General features: G+C 49.6%; 9 protein-coding genes across 9 annotated transcripts; 4 read left to right on the plus strand and 5 right to left on the minus strand.

Annotated features, from left to right (window-relative positions):
* Positions 1–325: 325 nt before the first annotated feature.
* Positions 326–1,960, minus strand: UREG_03386 (uncharacterized protein; the record flags this gene model as incomplete). Its single annotated transcript, XM_002543823.1, has 4 exons — positions 326–533; positions 585–860; positions 912–1,017; positions 1,084–1,960. 4 exons carry the CDS (start codon positions 1,958–1,960, stop codon positions 326–328), a joined length of 1,467 nt encoding a protein of 488 aa, XP_002543869.1.
* A 1,008-nt stretch (positions 1,961–2,968) lies between these two features.
* On the plus strand, positions 2,969–4,671 carry UREG_03387 (uncharacterized protein; the record flags this gene model as incomplete). The annotated part of the gene is made up of 3 exons (XM_002543824.1): positions 2,969–3,276; positions 3,325–3,760; positions 3,823–4,671. 3 exons carry the CDS (start codon positions 2,969–2,971, stop codon positions 4,669–4,671), a joined length of 1,593 nt encoding a protein of 530 aa, XP_002543870.1.
* Positions 4,672–6,604: 1,933 nt separating this feature from the next.
* Positions 6,605–8,071, minus strand: UREG_03388 (transcription factor iws-1; the record flags this gene model as incomplete). The annotated part of the gene is made up of 4 exons (XM_002543825.1): positions 6,605–6,857; positions 6,923–7,401; positions 7,456–7,538; positions 7,597–8,071. The coding sequence occupies 4 exons, from the start codon at positions 8,069–8,071 to the stop codon at positions 6,605–6,607; spliced, it is 1,290 nt and encodes a 429-aa protein (XP_002543871.1).
* Positions 8,072–9,230: 1,159 nt separating this feature from the next.
* Positions 9,231–10,795, minus strand: UREG_03389 (uncharacterized protein; the record flags this gene model as incomplete). Its single annotated transcript, XM_002543826.1, has 3 exons — positions 9,231–9,329; positions 9,382–10,037; positions 10,090–10,795. 3 exons carry the CDS (start codon positions 10,793–10,795, stop codon positions 9,231–9,233), a joined length of 1,461 nt encoding a protein of 486 aa, XP_002543872.1.
* Positions 10,796–11,328: 533 nt separating this feature from the next.
* Positions 11,329–13,817, plus strand: UREG_03390 (uncharacterized protein; the record flags this gene model as incomplete). The annotated part of the gene is made up of 2 exons (XM_002543827.1): positions 11,329–12,111; positions 12,171–13,817. The coding sequence occupies 2 exons, from the start codon at positions 11,329–11,331 to the stop codon at positions 13,815–13,817; spliced, it is 2,430 nt and encodes an 809-aa protein (XP_002543873.1).
* A 162-nt stretch (positions 13,818–13,979) lies between these two features.
* UREG_03391 (pre-mRNA splicing factor prp46) lies at positions 13,980–15,320 on the minus strand (the record flags this gene model as incomplete). Its single annotated transcript, XM_002543828.1, has 1 exon — positions 13,980–15,320. The coding sequence occupies one exon, from the start codon at positions 15,318–15,320 to the stop codon at positions 13,980–13,982; it is 1,341 nt and encodes a 446-aa protein (XP_002543874.1).
* Positions 15,321–15,694: 374 nt separating this feature from the next.
* UREG_03392 (uncharacterized protein) lies at positions 15,695–16,750 on the plus strand (the record flags this gene model as incomplete). Its single annotated transcript, XM_002543829.1, has 6 exons — positions 15,695–15,740; positions 15,761–15,834; positions 15,918–16,046; positions 16,124–16,246; positions 16,311–16,640; positions 16,697–16,750. The coding sequence occupies 6 exons, from the start codon at positions 15,695–15,697 to the stop codon at positions 16,748–16,750; spliced, it is 756 nt and encodes a 251-aa protein (XP_002543875.1).
* A 137-nt stretch (positions 16,751–16,887) lies between these two features.
* UREG_03393 (uncharacterized protein) lies at positions 16,888–19,562 on the minus strand (the record flags this gene model as incomplete). Its single annotated transcript, XM_002543830.1, has 3 exons — positions 16,888–17,820; positions 17,878–19,304; positions 19,361–19,562. The coding sequence occupies 3 exons, from the start codon at positions 19,560–19,562 to the stop codon at positions 16,888–16,890; spliced, it is 2,562 nt and encodes an 853-aa protein (XP_002543876.1).
* A 500-nt stretch (positions 19,563–20,062) lies between these two features.
* UREG_03394 (uncharacterized protein) lies at positions 20,063–21,643 on the plus strand (the record flags this gene model as incomplete). The annotated part of the gene is made up of 3 exons (XM_002543831.1): positions 20,063–20,357; positions 20,444–20,969; positions 21,031–21,643. The coding sequence occupies 3 exons, from the start codon at positions 20,063–20,065 to the stop codon at positions 21,641–21,643; spliced, it is 1,434 nt and encodes a 477-aa protein (XP_002543877.1).
* Positions 21,644–22,414: the final 771 nt, after the last annotated feature.

Genomic DNA, 22,414 nt, shown 5'->3' on the forward strand with positions numbered 1-22,414 from the left:
ACCGGCCCTAAGAGCAACCGAGTTGAGCCCCCGAGCCTAAATGAGCTAGGTCGCCACCTGCTGTGATGATGTCATCCCAAGCTCAGACCGTGAAACAAAACATTTTGACTGCTTTCATGCTAATTAGTTATGTACTCTATATGGAGTATCTATCTAGTTGACATGCCTTTTATCCTTCTCCTAAGAGCGGTGCTGTTTCCAAGCTCTCTCTAAATCTACCAGCCAACCAATTTAGTTACTCCCACAGATCCCTTGCCCTCCGATCTAATAAAAAGCCGGTTCGGAATCATGGCTGTGCATCCTCTCGTCTCGAAAATGACATATTTTACACAAGCTCGTTAAACATCGAGCACTCATGTGGCCTGATTCCATACTTTTGCTCGTCCTCTCCACCTATATCCAAAGGCAGGCCCATCTCGCGATCACAATGGCGATGAGGGCCCAGGATCAGGATTCCACCAGAGAACGCAACAAATGCTGTTGTTCCTGCTCTTGATTGAAGCTCGGCAGCAATTGGGATAGAGATTAAGGTCCTGGGCTGGTGGTCAGCATTGCCTTATAATCGCTTTGGACGCTGTACTCACGCGAGAGCCACCATGCTATAGCTGGTGCCAAACCATTGACCGTACTCACTCGCTTTGCAGAGCTGGCCAATGCATACGGGGGAGAGGCTCACGACGCTTCCCGAACCGAATCCAAACACTGGCACCATGACATAAAACAGAGTCACGTTATGGCCAACTGGCAGCCAGAGCGCTAGCGTCGCAAATATCGAGATCAAAATAGACAGAATCATGCTATTATACCGACCATAGCGGTCCGCGATGAAACCGGCCGCGAAGCGACCGATTGCAGAGCCACTTGTTTTATGTTAGCGCTGAGTTTGTGAATGCTGGAGAGGGGATACCAACGCATTCAACACTGCAATCGAGTTGTAGCTCGTCCGTTGACCAAAGCCTTGCTGAAGAGCATAGGTAGGAAGAAGACCGAATGTCGTGTAGAGCACAAACTCGAAACCTGTTTTATAAGGTAAGTAATCAGGTATATGCCCAAGCAACCTTTCTGGCAAACGTCTTAACATACATGATATTCCAATAGTAGCCCAGGCGAATCTTGGATCCAAAAAGCAGTTCAAGCTAATAACACCCTTCTGTTTTCCGGTTGGGAGCCGCCCTCGAATGAACAAATTTCCCAGCAAGACAAGCACGAAGACGAGAAGAGCCAGTAGCCTCATTGACCAAGCCCAAGAGAAGGTGTCCAATATCGGATTCAGGGCCAAGGGAAACGATATGCCGGCGAGACTTGTTCCCATAAAGGCCACGCCAGTGGCGATGGCTCTTCTCGCCTCAAACCAATGGGATATCACAGAAAGGGCGACGGTTGTCAGGATAGCACAGCTAGTTCCTCCCAGCACCCCAAAGCACAACATAAAATGCCAATACTGTGTACACTGGCCCAGCAGCAGCACATAGCCAACGCACCCCACTGACCCCGCGAAGGTCAGCCATCTAGGCCCGTAGCGATCGAAGAGCGGGCCAACCTGGACGCCGAGGGAAAGGGTCAGGAATACTTGAACCGATGAGATCCATCCAATTGTCTGCGAGCTATAGGTCGAAAGCTGGTGCACCTGCCAGTAAGACTGGAAAATCCCCATCGAAGTGGCCACTCCGAAGCTTGCGGCTATCAGGCAAAACGACGAGAAAACCACGAGCCAAGCGGAGAGGCCGCCTTCGGGAAACGTTATGGTGCGCGAGTCTAGTTGCGATAGCTGAGGCCCCAGCTGGTTCTCCTGGTCGTTTCTTGGTATTGTTGATGACACGGGAACTACACCTCCAGGTGCAGCAGCGGCTTCTTGCTGCGATGCATGCTCAGTCTTTCCTGCATGTAACGGACTACATGTCGCTGGCCTTTCGTCTTTGCTTTTGGGCTGTGAATGTTTTGGGGCTCCCGGCTTATCCATCCTGCAAACAGAGATAAATTGAATTAGGGAATCAAGGAATGTTGCGTTTTAGATAACGATGCTGTCAGTAGGACTGAACGTCTTCTACGGGCAGAGTGCAGCATCCTTTATCTTGACTACTTGTACGCAAACTTCATGATCTCTTCGGCGTCCTTGGAAATTCCAAGAGGTCAAGTCTGCCGTGTGGCAATTATCCAGTGCTTCCTCTTCGCCGCAGCAGCTGGCGGAATCGTCGCGCGGCTCCATGCTATCACAGCTCTTCTCGTCGGCCATGATGTGAGCACCTCGAGCAGATATGGAGCGCATTTCTGCCAGCTTAGGATGATGTTGCCAGTCGGCATAATCTCCCAATGATCTTACATCTGCTCGAGCCGAGCATGGAATGCTGTTTTGACTACCAGGGATCCACCTAACGGGATGGCGCTATGATAATCGACTCCAACCTAGCCTTGACCTCTGTTTCGAAAAGGAGTCTAATCGATTCTACAACTGCTGGATAGCGCTCAACCGGCCATCCACTTTGCGGAGGTTTGTTTTCCCCGGTTGAACAACTCTGGGGCCATTAAGCTTCCCGTGAAATCCAAATCTCCACCTTCACAAGGCCTCAAGCCAAAAGCAGCCTGGCAACTTTGCAGCAGCGCGATAAGGCCTGAACGATCACTGAACAAGTGCACTATCATTTATACGAATCCAAGTGCGTCGTCATGCTCCTGCGGAAGCGTTCCGTAGAATCGTCCAATCTGGCTCCTATCGGCCGAATTTCCAGCTTCATCCTACTTGATCTTCTCGCATCTGGATTTCTGGGGTATCAGCCAGAAGATGGGGACTTCAATGAAGATCCCCAAGGGTTATCTTGGGCGCTCTTCAGTTTCGTCCTGCTATATATGATTCCCATATCCACATTCCCCATGCCCCATTCTCCATTCGAGACTCGCCATCCACCTTCAACTCATACCTTCTTTGTCTGAAGTTCCGACTTTGTCTCTATTCCAAACGGTTCCTTCCAGCATGGTGGCTGAGAAGATTTCCTCCGAGGATCACCCTCAAGTCTACGAGGAAGAACGAGTTGAGAGCAATACTGGGAAAACAGGGCAAGATGGCGGGCGATTTAACAAGCTGATCAGCGAGGCCTTCAAGGGCAAAGCTGACCTCGATACGATTCACACGGATATCGGCTTCGAGCTTTACCAGCAGTCTCTGCAGTATGATCAGGAGGAACTCGCAAAATCTGTCGACAAAGTGCGATGGAAGCTGGATTTGATGGTGCTTCCGATGATGATGACTACATATATGTTGAGCTTCTTGGACAAGCAGACGTAAGCGGTCTCCCTGAAATGGAGCTCTCCCATCTAACTGTCATCAAGGCTCAACTATTCCAACGCCTTTGGTTTGCAAGCGGACACGAATATGACAGGCGACGACTATACTTGGGTCGCTTCCGCGCTATATTTGGCTGGCTGTCGTGCCTACCCATCGAACCTCGCCCTCCAACGGTTTCCCATTGGCAAATTCGTGGGCTACATGCTCTTTGTTTGGGGCACTCTGTGCATGCTCCAAGCTGCAGTTTTCGATTTCTCCGGATTTTTCGCTATCAGATTCTTCCTCGGTGCGATGGAAGCCTGTGTCTCCCCGGCTTGGCTTCTACTCTCTTCCACTCTGTGGACGCGTGAAGAGCAGCCTCTGCGTACATCCTTTTGGCTTTCTTCCAACGGCATATCATCTATCATCGGTGCTCTCCTTAGTTATGGTCTGGGCCATGTCGATAATCTTGCTGTTCCCAACTGGAAGCTTATCTATCTTGTATGTCCTACCTGGTGGAAGCACCCCTCAAGCAGACGCGGCTAACATGACTTTTCTAAAAGGTAGTCGGAGCAATCACGATTGCTTGGGGCATCGTGCTTGTTCTATTCATGCCAGATGGGCCACACAATGCGAAGATGCTCACTGAATACGAACGCATCGTTGCGGTGTGGCGTATCCGACGCAACAAAACCGGCATTCAACATCCCGAATTCCTTGTTTACCAAGTCAAAGAAGCCTTGACCGACGTGAAAACATACCTCTGCCTGCTCATGGGTCTATGCTACGGGGCATTGAACGGTGGAGTAACCAACTTCCTCAGCGCATTGATCAAAGGTTTTGGCTTCTCAGGCCTGGAAGCTAGTCTGCTCCAAACTCCTTCCGGCGGCATTCAATTCGTGACGGGTATCGTGTTCGGCTATATCTCGACCATCCATAACTTTTTGGGTATAACGATCATTATCTCTTGCCTCCCCGGAATGGCTGGGCTTCTCGGTATCCTTCTCACTCCGTTGAAGCACCGGTATGCCCTCGTGGGATGCGCGTCGCTGCAGACCATCGTCGGCTCACCCATCGTTCTAACCTGGACCCTACCGGCCCTGAATGTGGCAGGCCACACGAAACGGTCCACCGTGATGGGATTATACTTTATCTGCTATTGTGCTGGAAATATCGCGGGGCCCCATCTGTTTCTCCCGAGCGAGGCACCACGGTACACTTCTGCACTCAGGGGCCTTTTGGGGATCTATGCGGGTGGAATACTCGTGCAGATAGCTTACTTGCTCTTGTGTTTCTGGGACAATAAACGCCGAGATCGGCAAGCCCAGCCAACAGATGAAGCTGAGGCGGCTCGAGAGGGATTCGAGGATGTGACGGATAAAGAAAACAGGGGTTTTAGATACCATTTGTGAACGAAAACTGGGTCATAGATGAATTACTACGAACTAGATAGGGTTTTGAATTGAAACCTGATGATATCAAATTTCCATGAGATTATTCTTTGAACGTGCTTTTGCCGTAGAACTCATTCTTTCACAATTCCCTTGAGGGCGAGTCTATAGTGCCCGGAGCCTGATCAGTGATTCCTGACCTCACGAACGAATGATCCCCTTGTCCGTTTCCCCGCAAATATCTTCCCCAGAGCAAACTTGCCCCCCGGGAAACCAGATATCCACTCAACCCCGGATTCTCGCAAAAGGAGGCTCCATTATTGCTCCAATCGCTAGAACAACCAGAAGCTCTCTGGGTGAAACATGGAACCAAGATGGCCCAACCTCTTCGGCTTCGGCGAGTAAACTTCGGCTAGTTGCCACGCGGGCCTCCAGCCTCCGCAGGGCTTTCGTGGCTGTTTAGCTCAACAGCTCCCCTTCCCATCCCGTTGTGGTCCTCGTTATCCGCATGTCCGTGTCTTGGTGATGTCTATTTTGACAAATATCAAAACCGCTTTAGCGGTCCAGGATTCAATTGCTTTGGCTAGCTTGTTTCCCGTCACGACAGCGGGTTTCTTTCCCCTTTCCCCGGTAAATCAACTCGGGCCAGCGGAACCGGTTAAGATGTGAAGAACCGTTTGGCCCGAGAAGGATTTGCCTAGATTCCGCACCCCACAAATAAATCGTGTCCTCTGCGCGATCTGCGGGTTTGTTCAGCTCTCAAGAACGTGATTCAGATTCATTATTGTCATATTATTTATTAAGTCCATAATTTCCCATAACTTCGGCGATAGGGACATGCCATTCAGCTAGAGATAAGATGCCGAAAGTTGCAAAGGAAAATGCACCCTTGTCAATCTCATGCAGCCTGCAGGTTCCTTTCCCGTGGGATAACGACGTGCTTTCGTGCTCGGCCTGACGGCACCTTTTCGCAGTCGGAATGAGCATTGACCCAGTGTCCATACGATACGTGGACAAGTAGCTAACTAATCCCTCTTTTCCCAAAAGTTGACGGCAGAAGCGCTTCACGGCGCAGAGGAATACTCGACATTGATCAAGGATATGACGCTGTGCTAATTCAATATCATAGTTATCGGAGCTCCATTCTCGCGTGAACTGTCGATGATGCGGCCTGTACCTACTAACCGTTGAGCAAAGATGCGAGTACACGAGGAGGGCCACATAGATCATCACAGGGGTAAAACGGTTGAACGAACGCATGGCCGGCCAATCACTGGTTAAGCGAATCTCGGTCTCGAACGGACTGCTTCCCGGTCAAAGCTATTTCGGCTTTTGCGATTTTGGACTAAAGTAGTCCACGTCCGCAATGATAGCTACGCGTTTGTCCGGCGTTGGATAAGGCATATGGGAGTGCTTTGATCACTTTTCGAAGCGCTAGCTAAGTTCCTCATCGTATTTTTCCTTTTCCGTGTGGATATCCTTGATAGGTATCGGACCAAAGTGAACGGCTTCCTTCTCCCAAGGGCATGACAAGGTAAATTTGGACGGCACCGAAATTTGAAACAATGGCCGCGGTATACTTATCGGCAGATTTGCGGGCTTGAACAGTTCAACGCCAAGTGAATTCTTTATTAGCTATGACTGTCAAATTGAATATTCTTCAAGTTGCTATCCCGCATGCCGCTCTTGCTCCATACCCCGCCCGGATTTCACCCGTACGCCATTGAGAAACGAGGAATCGGTATCATGATAGAAGCGAAAGCAAAGGAAAACCAGGGGACAAGGACATTGCGAAGAAATGAAAACATAAAACGTAGAGAAGTGGGTAAATTATCCCATCGACATCACCTTGATTTCCACGAATACGCGAACGAGACAGGTTAGTCACCCGCAAGAAGATGAAGTAAAGTAAAGCATAAGGGTTGCTACAGTTTCGCGCAGTTATGTCAAGAACTTATCTCCTCGACGCTTTGCTCGCTGCCACCTGTCTTGCTTTCATCCGTCTGAAACGATCCTCACCACTCGCACCCAAGGGGCGAGCAAATTTATTTTCCTGGACCATGACGGAGCGGGGCACAACAGTATAGGTCGTATAACCAGCTTCGGCTCGAGCACGATTTGCCAAACGAGGAGGAAGCAATTCTCTTGCACGAGCTTCAGCTGCGGTAACTTGGGCGGATACCTGTCGATGGCGTAGAGCGAGTTGGCTGCGAAAATAACGACGTCAGGCTCGGATTTTAAAAAAAAATTGAAAAAGATCAATGATGCATACCTTGGATCGAAATCAACCTCCTCATAGACTCTCTTGGAATAATCATCACTCTTCTGCAAAATAGGGCGGGTCCATTCCGCCAGCAGTCGCTCCGCTTGGCGCTTAATTCCAACCTGCGGTCGTTTGCTTTTGGTATAGAACACGATAACCTTGCCGATACCACTGGCGATCAAAGCATCTTTAGTAATTGGAAGTTTTGCCAATGCCGCAAAGAGCTCTCGCTGAATGTCGTACGCTGGTAAAGAACCATCATCTAGGGGCTCAAGGAAAAACTTGACAGCTTCGAGAAGGTTGATTTCTGGGTCAACCAAGCTACTAACGAATTGGTTGCGATTCAAAAGCGATGAAACTTCAGGAAGCATTTTCAACTTGTGTTGTGCAGGGCGATTCTCTCTGCGAGCAATGCTGTCAAGTCTAGCTGCATCAGTCATCCGTCGGCGAACATCTTCGATTTCTGCATCTGCTTGATCAGCAAGATCCTAGAATAATCCGTTAGCATCGAGCATCGAGTTGATGATTCAAAAATTTCATACGATTCCGTCAGCCTTTCTTGCACGGCGCTTAGTCGGCTTCTTCAACGCCTCGTCCATAACCCTGTCCAAGGCACGACGTCGTCCTTATATCACGGATTAGCCACATTGTCTCAAGTTCGGATATCATCCGTTTAACCATACTTGTAGCCGGGTCCAGATCCTCCTCGTTCACCTCCTCGACCACCTTAGAACTCCTTTCTCTACCGTCCTTTCGCTTCCTTGAGCGTTTGCCTTCCAATGTTTCCCCTCCACTAAACGCATCATCGCTATCCCTTTGCTTTCTACGACTCTTTCTCTCACGTTTAGACTCCTTCTTCTTTTTTTTGCGCTGTGCATCCTCATCCTCATCCGTTCTTCTGCGCTTATGGCGACCGATTAACTTTAAATTCTCTTCATCGATTGCGAGAGCCGGACGATCATCGATGGCGATATTGGTGGGATCGAAGCCTTCGAACTGCGCTTCATCGACATCGGAAAGAACGGATTCGTCGTCTGAAAGATCTGCGGCAGCGAGATGGTCCGTCGAGATGACCTCATTTGCCACAGGCTCTTCGTTCTCAACAGTGGGAGAATCGACCAGAGGGGATTCCGCTTGGGGTTCTGTAGATGCAGACATCTTGCCGCTAGTGATAAAAGAACAAGAGAATTCGTCCGGGGACGAGTGTAGTAGCTGAAGGACTCGGTTGCGTAGATAGGAAATGCCTGAACAGGCACAACTAAGGAAATATGAGGTTATTATTCAGAAATGGAAAAGCAACGGCAAAGGGTGGCAATATCGAGATTGTGTGAAAAGTGAGCAGACATAAAAGGGAGTTGAGAGTGTGGTGAAAGTGAGGTTTCCCGGGCTGGCAGATGTGTTTGAGAGGGAGGTGCTGTTTGCATCAAAACTTTATTGTTTGAATTGTGAAAAAGTGACGATGACAGCACCAACTCTCCTACTGACTGATTCATGTTCAATTCAAGCACAGGCTATTCGTCTTGATCGATTTTTATTCACCTGTTACATTTACATTTTACACTAGCCAACATGTTTATGCCAGGTACTTCCTCACCATTCCACTCTACAAAGTTTGGAACAATTCACTCATTGTCTTAAAAGGTCAAGAACAGCTCTCCAAAGAGGAGATCAAGGTCAGATACTCCCGAAGCTCATAAAGAATTTCCTTGAAGACGCCCCGGTTACCAGACGACCCATAGTATTAACGCTTACTTTCTGCAGGCTGGAGAAGTTGAAACCCGCAAAACAGTCCGCAACGTTGTTGCAAGCAGCATCCTACTATATCTCTGTATGTTGCGAAAACCCTGCGTCTGCTAAAGTTAGGAGCCGTTGCTGATTCATTATCGCCGCCCTATAGCACCTTTTGCGATCAATTTCGTCCGGAAATTGTTCTGATGTACCAAAATCCGTTGCAATCGATTCGGCCTATTGGCATACCATGATCGCATCGACGTTTTCCGCTTAGGTTATGAATTTCCGGTTGGGTTTCAAAATGTGAATACTTCTACTGGGAAATAAATCGGTCATGATTTCTAGTCGTCATTTGGATTGATTAAACGCAGGGAAATTCGGTGTATCAGGTTTCGTCCGTGGACATGTACAGTAAATCGCTGGCCAGCAGTATAAAGAATCTCTTGCTTGTACTTTTAGACCGGACAAACGAATCCAATCAACCGCTTGGGACGCACCACCAACGCCAGGGGTGAAAAAGGTCCTCAACCATTCGCAGGAGACAAAAGACTACGCCGAGGACGTGATTACTATTATCTTAAAATCATCAACTTGCGGCAGTTTGCTCGAGAGTCTCGTAATCCTTCTGAAGCGCAGCAAGTTCTTTATTTAGATGTTGTATTTGCGAGGCGTAGTCATCAAGAATCTACCATGTTGATTAGCAAGAACGCATTTTGAAAAGTAAACGAATATCATACCTTCTTCGCTGTCTTCAGCTGCGTATCACTCAAGGTATCATCTTCCTGCTCCGCGGTTCCTCCGCCTGTGCGCTCGAGTTCAATTTGCAATCGCTTCGTATTCTCCCTAATCGCAAGCATTCTCGCCCAGATCTCCTCAGATCGTCCATTTAGAGATGGGTCAAACATTGACCGTTCAAGTTGGAGCAGTTTCTTCGCCAGCTCTTCTTCTACATCGTCCATGGCATACCCACGGTTTCTGAGCAACTGGGTCTTTGCTGCCAGCGCAAGGCATCTTTGGCTCAACATTTGATGCTTCCTCCTACATGCAGCAATCTTAACCGAAATATTAAGATCATGACGAGATAGAAGGTCAGTAAGCGCCGTATTGATTTCGTGTAATCTTGTCTGCATCATTGCTAAAAAATCTCTCTGTCGTTGAGCCCGCTTTCCGAGCTCCCAGAATCCCCTGACAAGAACTGGAACGTAGCCAGGTCCAGGTCGCTTACGTAGCGCATCCTCCCATTTGTTTTCGTCATCGTTGGGACTCGGTTGGAAGAAAGGTGCTGACTCTTCGCCCACGTTATTGTATAGGTACGCACGGAAAGGAGAGGTTCGATTAACCGGATCCCACTTATCTTTCACGATCATCATTTGCATCGGAACAGTTCTATGGACTGGAATAACCGTAAGCTCCATATTTGGTTTTCGCGGTGACATATGACTTACCACCAGTCATTCCTTGGCCGGGCGTCCATATAGTCGAACAGGTGGCTTGAGTTTGCCCCAAAGTTTGGCCCAATTGGGGTTGTGTTTGCTGCTGTCCAGCTCCTCCGAGGGTAGTTCCAAATGGTTGTTGCTGTTGGCCAACATTGGGAAACAGGCCAGTGCCGGTTTGTTGTGGTTGTTGTGGCTGCTGCTGAGCCGTTGAGCCAAAACCCGAAAATAAACCGCCAGGCTGCTGCTGCTGCTGCTGCTGCTGTTGAGTTGTTGCGCCAAACCCAGAGAATAGACCACCAGTTTGCTGCTGCGGTTGTTGAGTGCTGGAGCCAAGACCAGGGAAGAGACCACCTCCCGTCTGGGCTTGTTGCGGCTGGGACCCTAAGGAAAACAGGCCACCGCCTTGTTGTTGTGGTTGTTGCTGGGTTGAACTACTAAGCCCTGGAAAAAGGCCTCCACCTTGTTGCTGTGGTTGCTGCGTGCTGGAGCCGAATCCAGAAAATAATCCGCCACTTTGTTGCTGAGTTTGCGGTTGTTGTTGTTGCTGTTGCCCAAACCCACTGAATAACCCACCCGGTTTTGCTTGTCCGCCTATGGCCCCAAATGGTGAAGTGCCTTGCTGCTGTGAGCTATTTAAAAGGTTTCCACTCTGTTGCGGCTGGCTGGTTGTTAAGCTGGATCCGAACATAGGCTTCTGCGCGCCGAATAAAGACATGGCGTTGGGATATGGCGAAAGCGCCAATAAAAGGGCGAGAAGCGGGCAAGATAGTCAGTTGCAATTGACCGAAGGCGGAGGCGAAGAGATCGAGCGGAATAATCGTCAGGTCATCAGAATATCGACGAGTGTGGTGTGCTCCGAAACCCTCGAGAGTGGTAGTTAACGAATGCAAGCTTCAGGACTAGCGAGTGGGCAGGCAGGTGAGGTTCTCAAATGGCTTTCATCGCAGCAGCTTTTCTTCGACAACAGCGGTCGATTGCGCACAACGGCTGGGATGTGTTCAGGTCTTGACTCCGTTTGTTTTTCTTTGCAGTTGGAGCTCAGGAAACCTTGCAGTCGCAGGCGCTAGTCCAAACACGGGCTAGCGGCATTATCATTGCACTAGGCCATAAATGGAGTGGTTGAAACAAACGCTGCAAACCCATCTTCGACGCGTTTCGAATTCGCGTTCATATCGCGTCTTTTGCTTGGACGTGCAGAAACGATGATTTATACACTGCCTTCGCATTGATTTGGTATCCTTAATAAAGATGCCATCTAAATCGGCCACTACTCCAGCGAAAGCCCAGGAATTGGCCAAGCTATGGCTCACGAAAGGGGGCATTTCTCATGAGGATTCTGATGATGAGCTTGGATGTGAAGACCTCCCTTGGGAATGGATTTATGAGTCCGATACTGCAACCAATGATTCAGAGCAGCTTCAGGACGATACGCCAAGGAAAAAGAAAGGCAAGCTATCAAATATAGCTCGTACAAAAAAGGTTATAGGGGCTCGAATGGGTTCGTTTGAATGCAGGCTGGGGCAAGCCGTTCTCTTGAAATCTCCGGAAGCCGGGAAGGACTGGGCTGGGATTATTTGTGAATTCCTCGAGGAGAGAGACAGCGATGAAGAAGACAACTTGGGTCGAGGACCAGTGAAGGCTGCAAATATCATGTGGTTTGCATCACCAGATGAGTTTTTATCAACGAGGAAAAAGAAACGCTCCGACGCCCTCCCAAATGAACAGTATATCACTGTTGATTTCAATGTGAACCCTTTAGCTTCTATTAATGGGAAGGCAACCGTGCTTTCCAAAGATGCCTTTTATGCTAAATACCCTAACGGCAAACCCCCAAAGGGCCGGGCTGCTTTGGCCGAATATAATAAATGTATAATTTGCCGAAGGGGCGTAAACCAGCTCCAAGGGCGATACACAGAAGAATTTGTATGGGAAGAGGTCTTCAAGGAGAATGAGCAAGGCATATTTGCTCTTATCGAGACAATCACAGCTGGCTTAAAGAGAACGCGGAAGCGAAAAGTGGATGAACCTGATGTAAGTCATCCATGTAGCTGCGAAACGGGATGATGTTGATCTTTATACATTTCGCTCAGACACAAATCCACAACACCGCTCCAACGACGCCGAAGAAAAAGCAGAAGACTACATCTGTGGCAGGAACCCCACAGTCACAACGCAGAAAGGTTCTTATGACCCCTACTCAAAAAAGGTATTTGAGGACTTCCGCGTTTATCGTTAGCCTTGAAGATATTGACTCTAGCAACAGGATCCTCGTTAAAAAGCCACTTGAATTTACACCCCTTGGAACGCGCGTGCTCTCTCCTTCATATTTTTCCTCTCCTTACAGGCAAGCCCGGAATCTCCTTCATGTCTCCACCGTTCCTAATTCTCTCCCCTGTCGAGATGCGGAATTCAACACTGTTTATGAAAGCCTTCGTGTGGCAATCACAGAAGGCACTGGGACGTGTATATATATCTCCGGTCCTCCAGGCACCGGGAAAACCGCCACTGTACGAGACGTTATCGCCCACCTGAATGCGGCAGTACTGTCTGAAGAGATGGATGATTTCATCTTCGTCGAGATAAATGGGATGAAAGTCACGGACCCACACCAGTCTTACTCCTTGTTATGGGAAGCACTGAAAGGAGATCGTGTCTCGCCGTCTCATGCCCTAGGCCTTTTGGAGCGAGAATTCTCAAGGCCGTCCCCACGCCGAGTACCGTGTGTTGTCTTGATGGATGAATTGGACCAACTTGTCACAAAGAACCAATCTGTCATGTATAACTTTTTCAACTGGCCGGCTCTCCGGCACTCCCACCTTGTAGTTCTGGCTGTTGCGAACACTATGGACCTGCCAGAAAGAACACTCAGCAACAAGATATCAAGCCGCCTGGGCTTGACTCGGATCACATTCTCGGGGTATAAGCATCAAGAACTCATGGAAATCATTGGCTCGCGGCTGGAGAATGTTCCAGGGAACATCGTGGACTCCGACGCGATTCAGTTTGCCAGCCGGAAAGTGGCAGCCGTCAGCGGAGATGCACGTCGAGCACTCGACATATGTCGTCGGGCGGTAGAAATCGCAGAGCAAACGAGCCAATCTATTCAAGCCAACGCCAACAGTCACGCTCTAGACGTAGATGAAGATCTACCGCCAACGCCTAGCAAAAGCACCAAGCGCCGTGGTCAACAAAAAGTGAAAGAATCGCTGCCAATCTCACCAAGCAAGGAAAACAACAAGCCTCCGCAGCCAGCCCTCCTTCCTCGCGTCACGATCGCAACGATCAAACAAGCTATCCAAGAAGCAACATCTACGCCTCTCCAACAATCCCTTCGCTGCCTCCCTCTCTCCGCCAAAGTTTTCCTTTCTGGACTCCTCGCCCGCGTTTGGCGTACGGGAATCACCGAATCTACCCTTGGTGAGATCCAGGACGAAGCAAAACGTATATCAGAAGCCGCAGTTGCCATTGCCGGCGTTGCAAGTGCGGCGTTGAAGGAATATATACTCTCACAGTCATGTGTTCACGCCATGGGATTTGCCACGGTAGAGCTGATGAATGCGGGAATCTTGGTACTAGACGGGGAATTAGGGGCCAAAAGTGCGTATGGCATGGGGTATGCATTAGGCAAGGGAAATCGAAGTGGAAGGGTGAGGTTGAGGATCTCGCCGGAAGACGTCAAGGCAGCGTTTAGGGATGATGCAGAGGCCAAAATGTTAGGGATTAGGTTTGAGAATTAGAAAAAAGTGTATAATCGTTTGTTCGTAGACACACAGCGATGGAATAGATTTTTATAGTGGTACATCAATAACACGGATTCCAGACATATTATTGACCCGCCAGTGCGAAGCGTGGACGCCAAACCCTTAAGAAACGCCGCCAAATGCAGACACAAAAACCTATCAATATCTTTGCCTTCCAAGGGTAGGCTTCCAATCCAGTGGGTGCGTTTCAGGGGTAGCTTCGTCATCTGGCTTCCAAACCTTGATTGTCTTGTCCGCCTCGCCGCATATCAATCGCATACCCGTACGGTCAAAGGTAGAAGTCATAAGTCCAGCTTCGGCCTCCAACGAACCTGGCTGGGCTGTAGTCTCCAACGTCTGGAAACGATGACCCGACTTCCAATCCCAAAACGAAATCGACCCATTATCGCCACCGGAGAATAAAACATTATCCTCGTTCACGGACAACGTATTGATTATAGCATTGTGTCCTTCGAAATTTTGCATAAACGCGCCCTCGGGACATTTCCATTGCTTGATGCTCCCTGCACTAGCACTCGCAAACGTGAACTCTTTCGGGTGGATAGCGAGTGCTCGGACACCTTTCTTATGATGAGTCAAGACACCCATGGCTTTACCCGCAGCGAGATCCCATAATCGAACAGTAGCGTCTAGCGACGAAGATATGACTTGCGGGTCCGCCTCTTGACATTTCACATCCGTTACCGTGCCCTTGTGGCCGGAAAGTACGTGGATGTTGCTTCGGGATCGCATATCCCATACCCTCGCAACGCCATCTCGGCCTCCAGTCACAAGGACATCTAAAGTAGGGTGTAGAGATAGAGTGTACACTCCACTAAGATGACCGTGATAATGCCGAATGACCTTGTTTGTTTCCAAATCCCAACATTTCACCATCTTATCTTCGCCGCAGGAAAAAAGGTAAGGATGGCGCGGGGACACGGCGAGTCCACGAACGGTAGAAATATGTCCGGTCAAAGTAAGGCGAAGAGACCCTGTCGCCAAATCCCATATTTTGATCGTTCTGTCGCCAGCTCCGCTAGCAAACCATTCATTATTCGGCTCCACAGCTAAGCTTCGAACCCATCCCAGATGGCCAGAAATAACGCGCATCAATTTCCACGGCGCATGCCATTCCGGTTTTGGTTGCTGTGACACCGCTGGTCTTCTAACTAGACTTGTCGGCGCATTGTTCTGCCCACCGGTTGAGGGTGAACTTTTGACGAGGGCGGTCGAAGACGCCGCGCCCCCTTCTGTCCGCGTCTTTGGACGCTTTATTCGACCAGCAGCTGTCGCCTTTGCTTGTTTTTCCGCTAGGGATGGAGGGAGAGTTTGGACGTCGTTATACTCTACTTTTCGACGGTATGATACACCGATAGAATCACCATCAGCGGAGGTCGAAGGAGCGGATAGTAGATAGTCTGAGCCGAAGAGATCGATGGTTCGTTTTACGGAGGTTCGCACGGCTTGATCCGGGGTAATAGGATTTTGCACGTCCATGGCGACAATAGAAGGGTGAGTTCGTAAGAGATGCAAGAGGTAAGAGTTTCCGCGCAAGAAACGCGTCGGCGCAAAAGGCAATCAGCTTGGGTAAAAGAAGGAAGAAAATCAATCAAGCTCCATGCATTCCGTTGGCGTGTCTGGAACGTTGCTCTCCCCAAATCTCGAATCGTTGTAAATTCTTCGGCCGGTCTGATGTGAAAGCTCTCAAGAAACCTTGTTGCGTGTCGGGATGCCAAGAATGCACCAGCTTCGGATTGACATCAAAAGTGTCCCCGCGTTTCTACATAACAAGCACTTGATAGACGCTGGAGACTTATGGGACCTTCCTTTCATTTTACTCCTAAATTGAGATATCAACGATAGACGTACGCATGGATCCCGATTATCACGCCAAATTTGCAATCCACGAGGCTACTCGTGAAGGGAAGGGTAATTAGATCTCTCCACACCCCGCAAGCAGCATTGCGATCTAACCAAACCACCAGTGGCTGAAGTTGAGTCCTTTCTCAACGTGGGTAGCGCCGATTATCTTTCAATATTGGTGCAAATGGCCTTGGAGGAATTTTATCATAGCTAACGTACGTCCTCGCATAGGCTAACCCGAAACTCGCGGCTCTAAAGGACGGTGACGAACGCCTGCCAGTTCACTGGGCAGCGGCGTACAATCAATTGCCTATAGCTCGATTGCTGGTGTCGCAGAAAGATTTCGACCCTGATGTTACTGTTCGTTCGGCATTATTGCCCCGCTGATCGAAGATATATTGGGGAAAAACAAAACAACTAAATCCATAGTGGTCTAGGATTCTTCGGGATGGACGCCGCTCATGATTGCTGCCAGCCTTAAGGAGGGTGAAGGCGATCCAATCCTCCAGCTCCTTTTGCAAAAAGGAGCAGATGTGAATGTTAAAAGTGTCACAGGCCAGGTAGGCCCCTCGACTTTCCGTTTAAGCCGATATAATATATCCTTGCGCTGAATGGCATACACAGAATGCAATGCACTTCGCAACGTCTAAGGGGAACACAGACATTGTGCGCACGCTCCTTGCCAATAAGTGCAGTGCCCGAGTTCGTGATAATCGCGGCCAGCTTGCCCTCCACCGTGCCGCAGCAATTGGCTCGGTTCCGATTCTTAACCTCCTGTTGGAAGAAGGGAAAAGCCCCCTGAATGCAACAGATATGGACGGACTAACTGCATTGCACCATGCAATCTCAGAAGGCCATGGCGAAGCCGCATTGGTGCTCTTGCGCGCCGGTGCGGAAGCGGATAAAAAGGATAGTGAGGGGAGGTTGGCCATTGAGCTGGCTCCCGACAGCAAAGTACGTGATGGCTTCTTGCGTGCGACCTGGCATCTAACTTGTTTTCGCTATCCCAGGTTCGAAAATTCATCCTCCAAGCTGCCGAGCGGGAAGGAATTGAACTACCCTAATCAGTAATCTACTTATCTCTTTTTCTTGATCGGCGTCAAGACTCCGCAATGAAGGATCTGGGGCCATTGGTCCATTTCAATGAGATATGTAATAGTATGATACATGACCACTGTACTTTCTTGAATCTACGTAGCTTTCACTTCATTGTACTCTCCACAAGCTCCCGATAGATTTTCTTTAAATCTTCAATATCTGCCTTCTGTTCCTCGACCAGTTCGCTTTTTTCACCAAGCATCTCTAGCGTGGTTTGGTATCTCTCGTCCAAACTCTGAACGGCTGCTTCCAATTCTTGTATTCGCTTATCGCACGCTCTTTTATCCTCTACTTCTTTCATCAACTCGACAACTTCTTGCCGCGCTTCGTCCCTTTGGGAAGTGATACAAACCAACTCATCTCTGGACGCGGCTCGTTCACTTTCCAGTCGACGGACTGTAGCACTCATTCTTTCAACAAGCTGTACCGAGGGACCGGCAGCAACGGTGGAAACGGAGACGATATCGTTGATTCCCCTAGAATGGTGAGTTCCCGGGGCTGATGGAGTTGGAGGGCTCATCGGTCCAGCAAAGTACTCTTCCGGCTCGAGCACTTGTGTTGAAGATATCTCCAAGGAGGTCGACGAAGTATCGTGGGACCCGTGTCGAAGGCCAGTATTCGAATTCAGTGAAGAATATGAGTTTTGTCGAGGTGGCGTGTTCTGCCCATGTGGGAAAAGGGTTAAGACTGGAGATCGACGGCTTGAAGGCCTGTCGGGGAAGGTTCCAAGAGTATCGGATCTCCGGGACAAGGCGATTGGCGACTCGCTGTGTGGGTGAAGGTATGAAGGCGACACCTGTAACTGCTCGTGCCATTTCGACTTTTCTTCCTCGAGCCTTTGAGCCCAGGTGGCTTCCTGGAGCTCTTTCTGGGTGATAAATTCTTGTTTCGCTTCGAGAAGATCGTTTTCCGCTTTTGCAAGTTTCTGTGCTAATTTATTTAGTTCTTGCCTCGTTTCTTCCAAATCTCTTTCCATCTCTCGAACAATTTCACGAGAGTTCTCAGCTTCGCCCTCAATGCGCTTCGATTTCAAGTTCTACCAGGCATCATCAGTATTTCTTCTGCTAATTCAATGCCATGCACATGAACTTACTGCTTCCCGGACCTTTCGTCGCAAGTCGCCTTCCTTGCGTGCAATCTCATCCCGTTCTTTTTCGACGTTGGCCAATCGAGACATCAGCGAACTTTCGATGCCATTCCAATTTTCTCGTGCAACCGCGTATTGTGTTTGCAGTCGCTCAATTTGCCTTAGGAGCTTCGCTTGCGCATCTCCTGTAGCGTTTGAGGATGCTTCCTCAGCTCTAGCCCGAAGCGTTTCCATTTTGCCTTCAATGACAGATATTTCTCCCCGAAGTTCCATTTCTTGCACTCGCCCACGCTCTTTTTCCCTTTCTAGACTTTCCTTCAAATCTCGAATCTCCCTTCGCAACTTTTCCTCGCTTATTTCACGCTCGATCTTTGCACTGGAAAGGTCGTCCTTAAGTTCAGCCACTCGGCGACTTTCGGCTTCTGACGACTCTGATTTTATCTTTCGTTCAGCAGTCTCGGCTCTGGCAACTGCTTTGCTTAGCTGAAGATTTAAATTTGCTATTTTTGCATTGAGAACACTTCGTTCTGCGTTTGCAGATTCCAGATCTTTCTCAGCTTTCGACTGAGAATTCAACTTGGACAATGCGCGTTTTTCTGCTTGTTCGAATAGCTGGGCTTTGTTCTCTGCATTTGAAAGGTCCTTTTCCATTTTCTCCATGCGCCTTTTGGTATCTGCCTGTGATTTCGTACTTTCTGAAATATATTGCCGAAGTTTCTTGATAGTCGCGCGGTGCTCTAACTCTGTCTTGGACAATTTTTGACCTTCTTCCATCAAAGCGGCGATACGCTCATCTTTCTCGGATAGCTTTTTTTCTATGCTTCCAGGGGCCGCAGATGCAGCCGCATTCTTGGCCGACTCTGCTGCTTCTTTTGCTAAATACTTTAACTTGGCCTGCAAAGCATCAATTTTCTCGATATAAGTATGCATTTCTTGCTGCCATTGTGCTTCAGCAGCACTATGTTCGGCTTGTAATTGTGACACGGCCGTGTCAACGGTCTCATTACCTTCATCTCTGGGCGGGGCGACGACACCGATCGCGGGGATAGGACCATTATGAAATTCATCTGTAATTGGGTTTGACAATGTTGTTGCGTCTGAGCTCGTGGATTGCCTTGACTCTGACCCAGCTGTTTCCCTTAGCCGTTCAAGTATCTCCTGTGACGTTCGTTGTGCAGGCGTGCTAGGGGTAAAGGTTACTGAATCCGATGGTGCATCGGTTTTCATAGAGATATCAGACTTCCCTGCTGTACTATCCACACTCGTGCGGCTCTCTGTCACAGGAAGAGGGCTTGGGGTTCGGGATATTATGCCAGTGGGCGAGGAAGTGCCGGCTACATTTGTAGATGAGCCCCCTTGTTTTACCATAGCACGGGCCAGCCTTTCTTGCAGGCGGTCATTCGTTCGGGACGAAGAAGAGCTTCTCGAAATACCTAGCGATGTAAGCTATCGGTAAAACGGAACAGACACCGTGGGACTATGGACTTACCAACCGGGGTGGGTTTTGCGGATGACTTTCCAATCCCGGGAGCGGGCTGCTCAGCTGGACTCCCCGTGTTATCCTCGTTTCTTGGAGGCGTCTCTTCGTCATTTTCGGCTAGTATGGTATCCAATCGCGATTCGACTCCGGCAACTGCCTGCTGTAGAAAAGAGCCTACCGACCATTTCGAGGATTTCGGAAATTGTGACATTGTCCGCAAAATGTAGCTGCCTCGAAGGTGTTAATCAGTTAAGGACAGTCGTCATTGAGCTACTCCGCCGTCCGCTTTCATCGAATCTCTTGCAAGGTCCCTTCGAAGGGGAGCGACGTCGAAATTAGCTTCTGCTTCAGGATGCTGCGCCGACTCCGAAGGAACGGTTTTGCTCGACATGGGCGTCGAGTTCAGCGCACGACTAAACGGGATATTCGATCACCTGGGTGAGAAATTCCGAGAGCCTCGGCGGCGGAATATACATCGCTTTCAGAAAGATCTTTTGCTCAGGCACACGTCTTGCTCGTTGCTGTCTGTCAGCCAAGACGCCGCTCTTGGCGCCCGTCAGGCCCCCAGCGACGAACAAGCTTCCAACATGAAGACGAGCTCACCTGCAACTATCAGATGAACATCTGCAGGCCAGAAATTCACCAACTGCTTCACGATCCTATGCGCTGCAAATACCTGATCCTACTCTCTTATTCTTCCTCTCGTCGACGATGTCTTTAGACTCTCCCACGTACCTGAACTCCTTACAGAATAATATCCGCGCTCGACCAATACCATGGGAGGGCGCGGTCCGAGCTGGGAGCATCACCGAGGAACAACTCCAGCGCATCAAGGAAGTAGATAAGGTCCGGAAGGATCAAAGGCAGAAAAATGCTGAGAAGGATCTAAGCGCCTATACGACACTCCTTACTGGTGGAAGCTCGGGGAAGAGTATACTCGAATCGGCCGCAAGACGAACCGACATAATCCAATATGTCTTAGTACTTGCTGGAGATTTGATCAATGGTATGATGCCAACCTTGGCGAAAGCTGCATGGCCGACTACCCCAAAATGTGTGGATTCGGCTAAACAATCTCCTTATCTTGTATAGATGTCCCTGCTCTCAAGGAAGCGTTGGTTGCGGATTCAGGAAGCTACCGGCATTTCCTCCCGTTGCTTCACCACTCTACCAACTCCGAAGACCCAATACCACTTCTAACCTCCGCCTTCTTGACGAATCTCATCTCCGCCTCTTTGCTCTCCTCCCCTAAAACAAGCCCGAAGGATGAAGAAGCCCTACCTAGGCTTTTCTCGTACCTTGCGACTTTAACGAAGAGTGCGGACACCGGCTTACAGGACATTGGTGTACAAGGATATTCAGAGCTTCTGAGAACGACCCGGTCCAGAGAGTTGTTTTGGAACCAGAGAACGGCTACGGTCGAACCGCTTATGGACATTTTGCGCGCGGCCGCTGGATCCGGGAAAGAAAATGGAACCACGACTCTGGCTGGAAGCAGTATTCGAACGGCTGAAATGAAGATTGGGGGTGGGGTGGGTATCCAGCTTTTGTACCATGTGCTTATTGTGATATGGGAGCTCAGCTTTGAAGGTGGGCTAGTTGGCGAGCAACTAGAATCGTATGCTTCTCCTGCTGTTTTGTTTTGGGACCTCCCTTTCGACATGCTGACCAGATATTAGGGAAAATGAAATAATCGCGCTCTATACACATCTCCTACGCATCTCTCCGAAAGAAAAAACGACTCGGTTGGTTGTGTATACTCTTTCCAATATCCTCTCCGCCAACAAAGCTTGTTTGCTGCCGGTGGCCGTGTTCGTCGGACTCCCTGCCCTGTTGACCACCCTGGCCGCTCGCCACTATGTCGACGAAGACCTCCTCGATGCCATGGCTGGTCTATCCGACATGCTTGATGAATACACCAAAACACAAACCACCTTTGACACGTACTCTGCAGAAGTCATGTCGGGCCACCTCCGATGGTCTCCGCCTCACAAGAACGCCACGTTCTGGCGGGAAAATGCGCGGCGCATCTTGGATGAAGAACGTGGCCAGCTGCCGAAGAAGCTTGCGGAAATCCTGTCGAAGAACTGGGATACGGACAAGCAGGTTCTGGCCATTGGGTGTCACGATGTCGGCTGCTTGGTGCGCGAGGTCCCCGAACGCCGCCACCAACTCGAAAAGCTTGGTCTCAAGGCGCGGGTGATGGAGCTGATGGCGGACCGAGATGAATCCGTCCGGTGGGAAAGCCTGAGGGCAGTTGGGGAATGGCTGAGATATACATTTGAAAATTGATATTGTGAAACTGGCGCGACTCGCGAATCGCGACTCCTGTATATCGACGATCTCGATGCCGACATCCCTGATATCAACTGGCATGATGCGCTAATTTACGTAGACACTGCATCTGTGATCTTTTCCTTTTCCTGTTCCTTTTTGTTGGAAGCGCTGTTCAAGGTTCGGCTCTCATGCATTTGTGGTTGCCCGTTAATTGGTTAGCTAGTCGTCAGAATACATGATTTTGGCGGGCTCATTCCAACTTCTTTTGCCTTAGGGGGCATTAACAACGGCATCCCCCTCGAGCTGACAATAAAATCGCCGAACTCGCCGCCAGCCAGCCCGTCGTGTTGCAGCACCCGTGTCAACAGCGTCTGAAGGAGCGCGTATTCGAGTGGTACTGGACCCGTACTGAAAGCTATTGCGGGCATCCCCACCCTGCGCGGCCAGTGCTGATTGGCCCATGCCCGCATATTACCCCTGAAACTCTAAATGTGGGATGGAAAGCTGGTAACTTTACCGGCGCGAGACGCCTTGAGTTACAGTAACCGCTTGAACAGCGAACTCCTGTTGACGGGCTGGTTTGTGTGGACTGGCAGCGTATGGGCAGTCGTGTGTACGTATCCAGGGTGAGGATACTGTCTGGTGAGCCTACTGCCTTCCTGCGCTCATGTCCAGAATCCAGCACGGGCGGCTCGGTTGTACACTGGGTTGCTTGTTCCTGCGCGTTCAGTTCCTGGTGCCCTGCCAATCACCACCACGCAAGCCGTTCATGGCCTCAGGCGAGAA

The sequence above is a fragment of the Uncinocarpus reesii genome, genomic scaffold (assembly GCF_000003515.1).
Source record: "Uncinocarpus reesii 1704 scaffold_2 genomic scaffold, whole genome shotgun sequence".
NCBI lineage: Eukaryota > Fungi > Ascomycota > Eurotiomycetes > Onygenales > Onygenaceae > Uncinocarpus > Uncinocarpus reesii.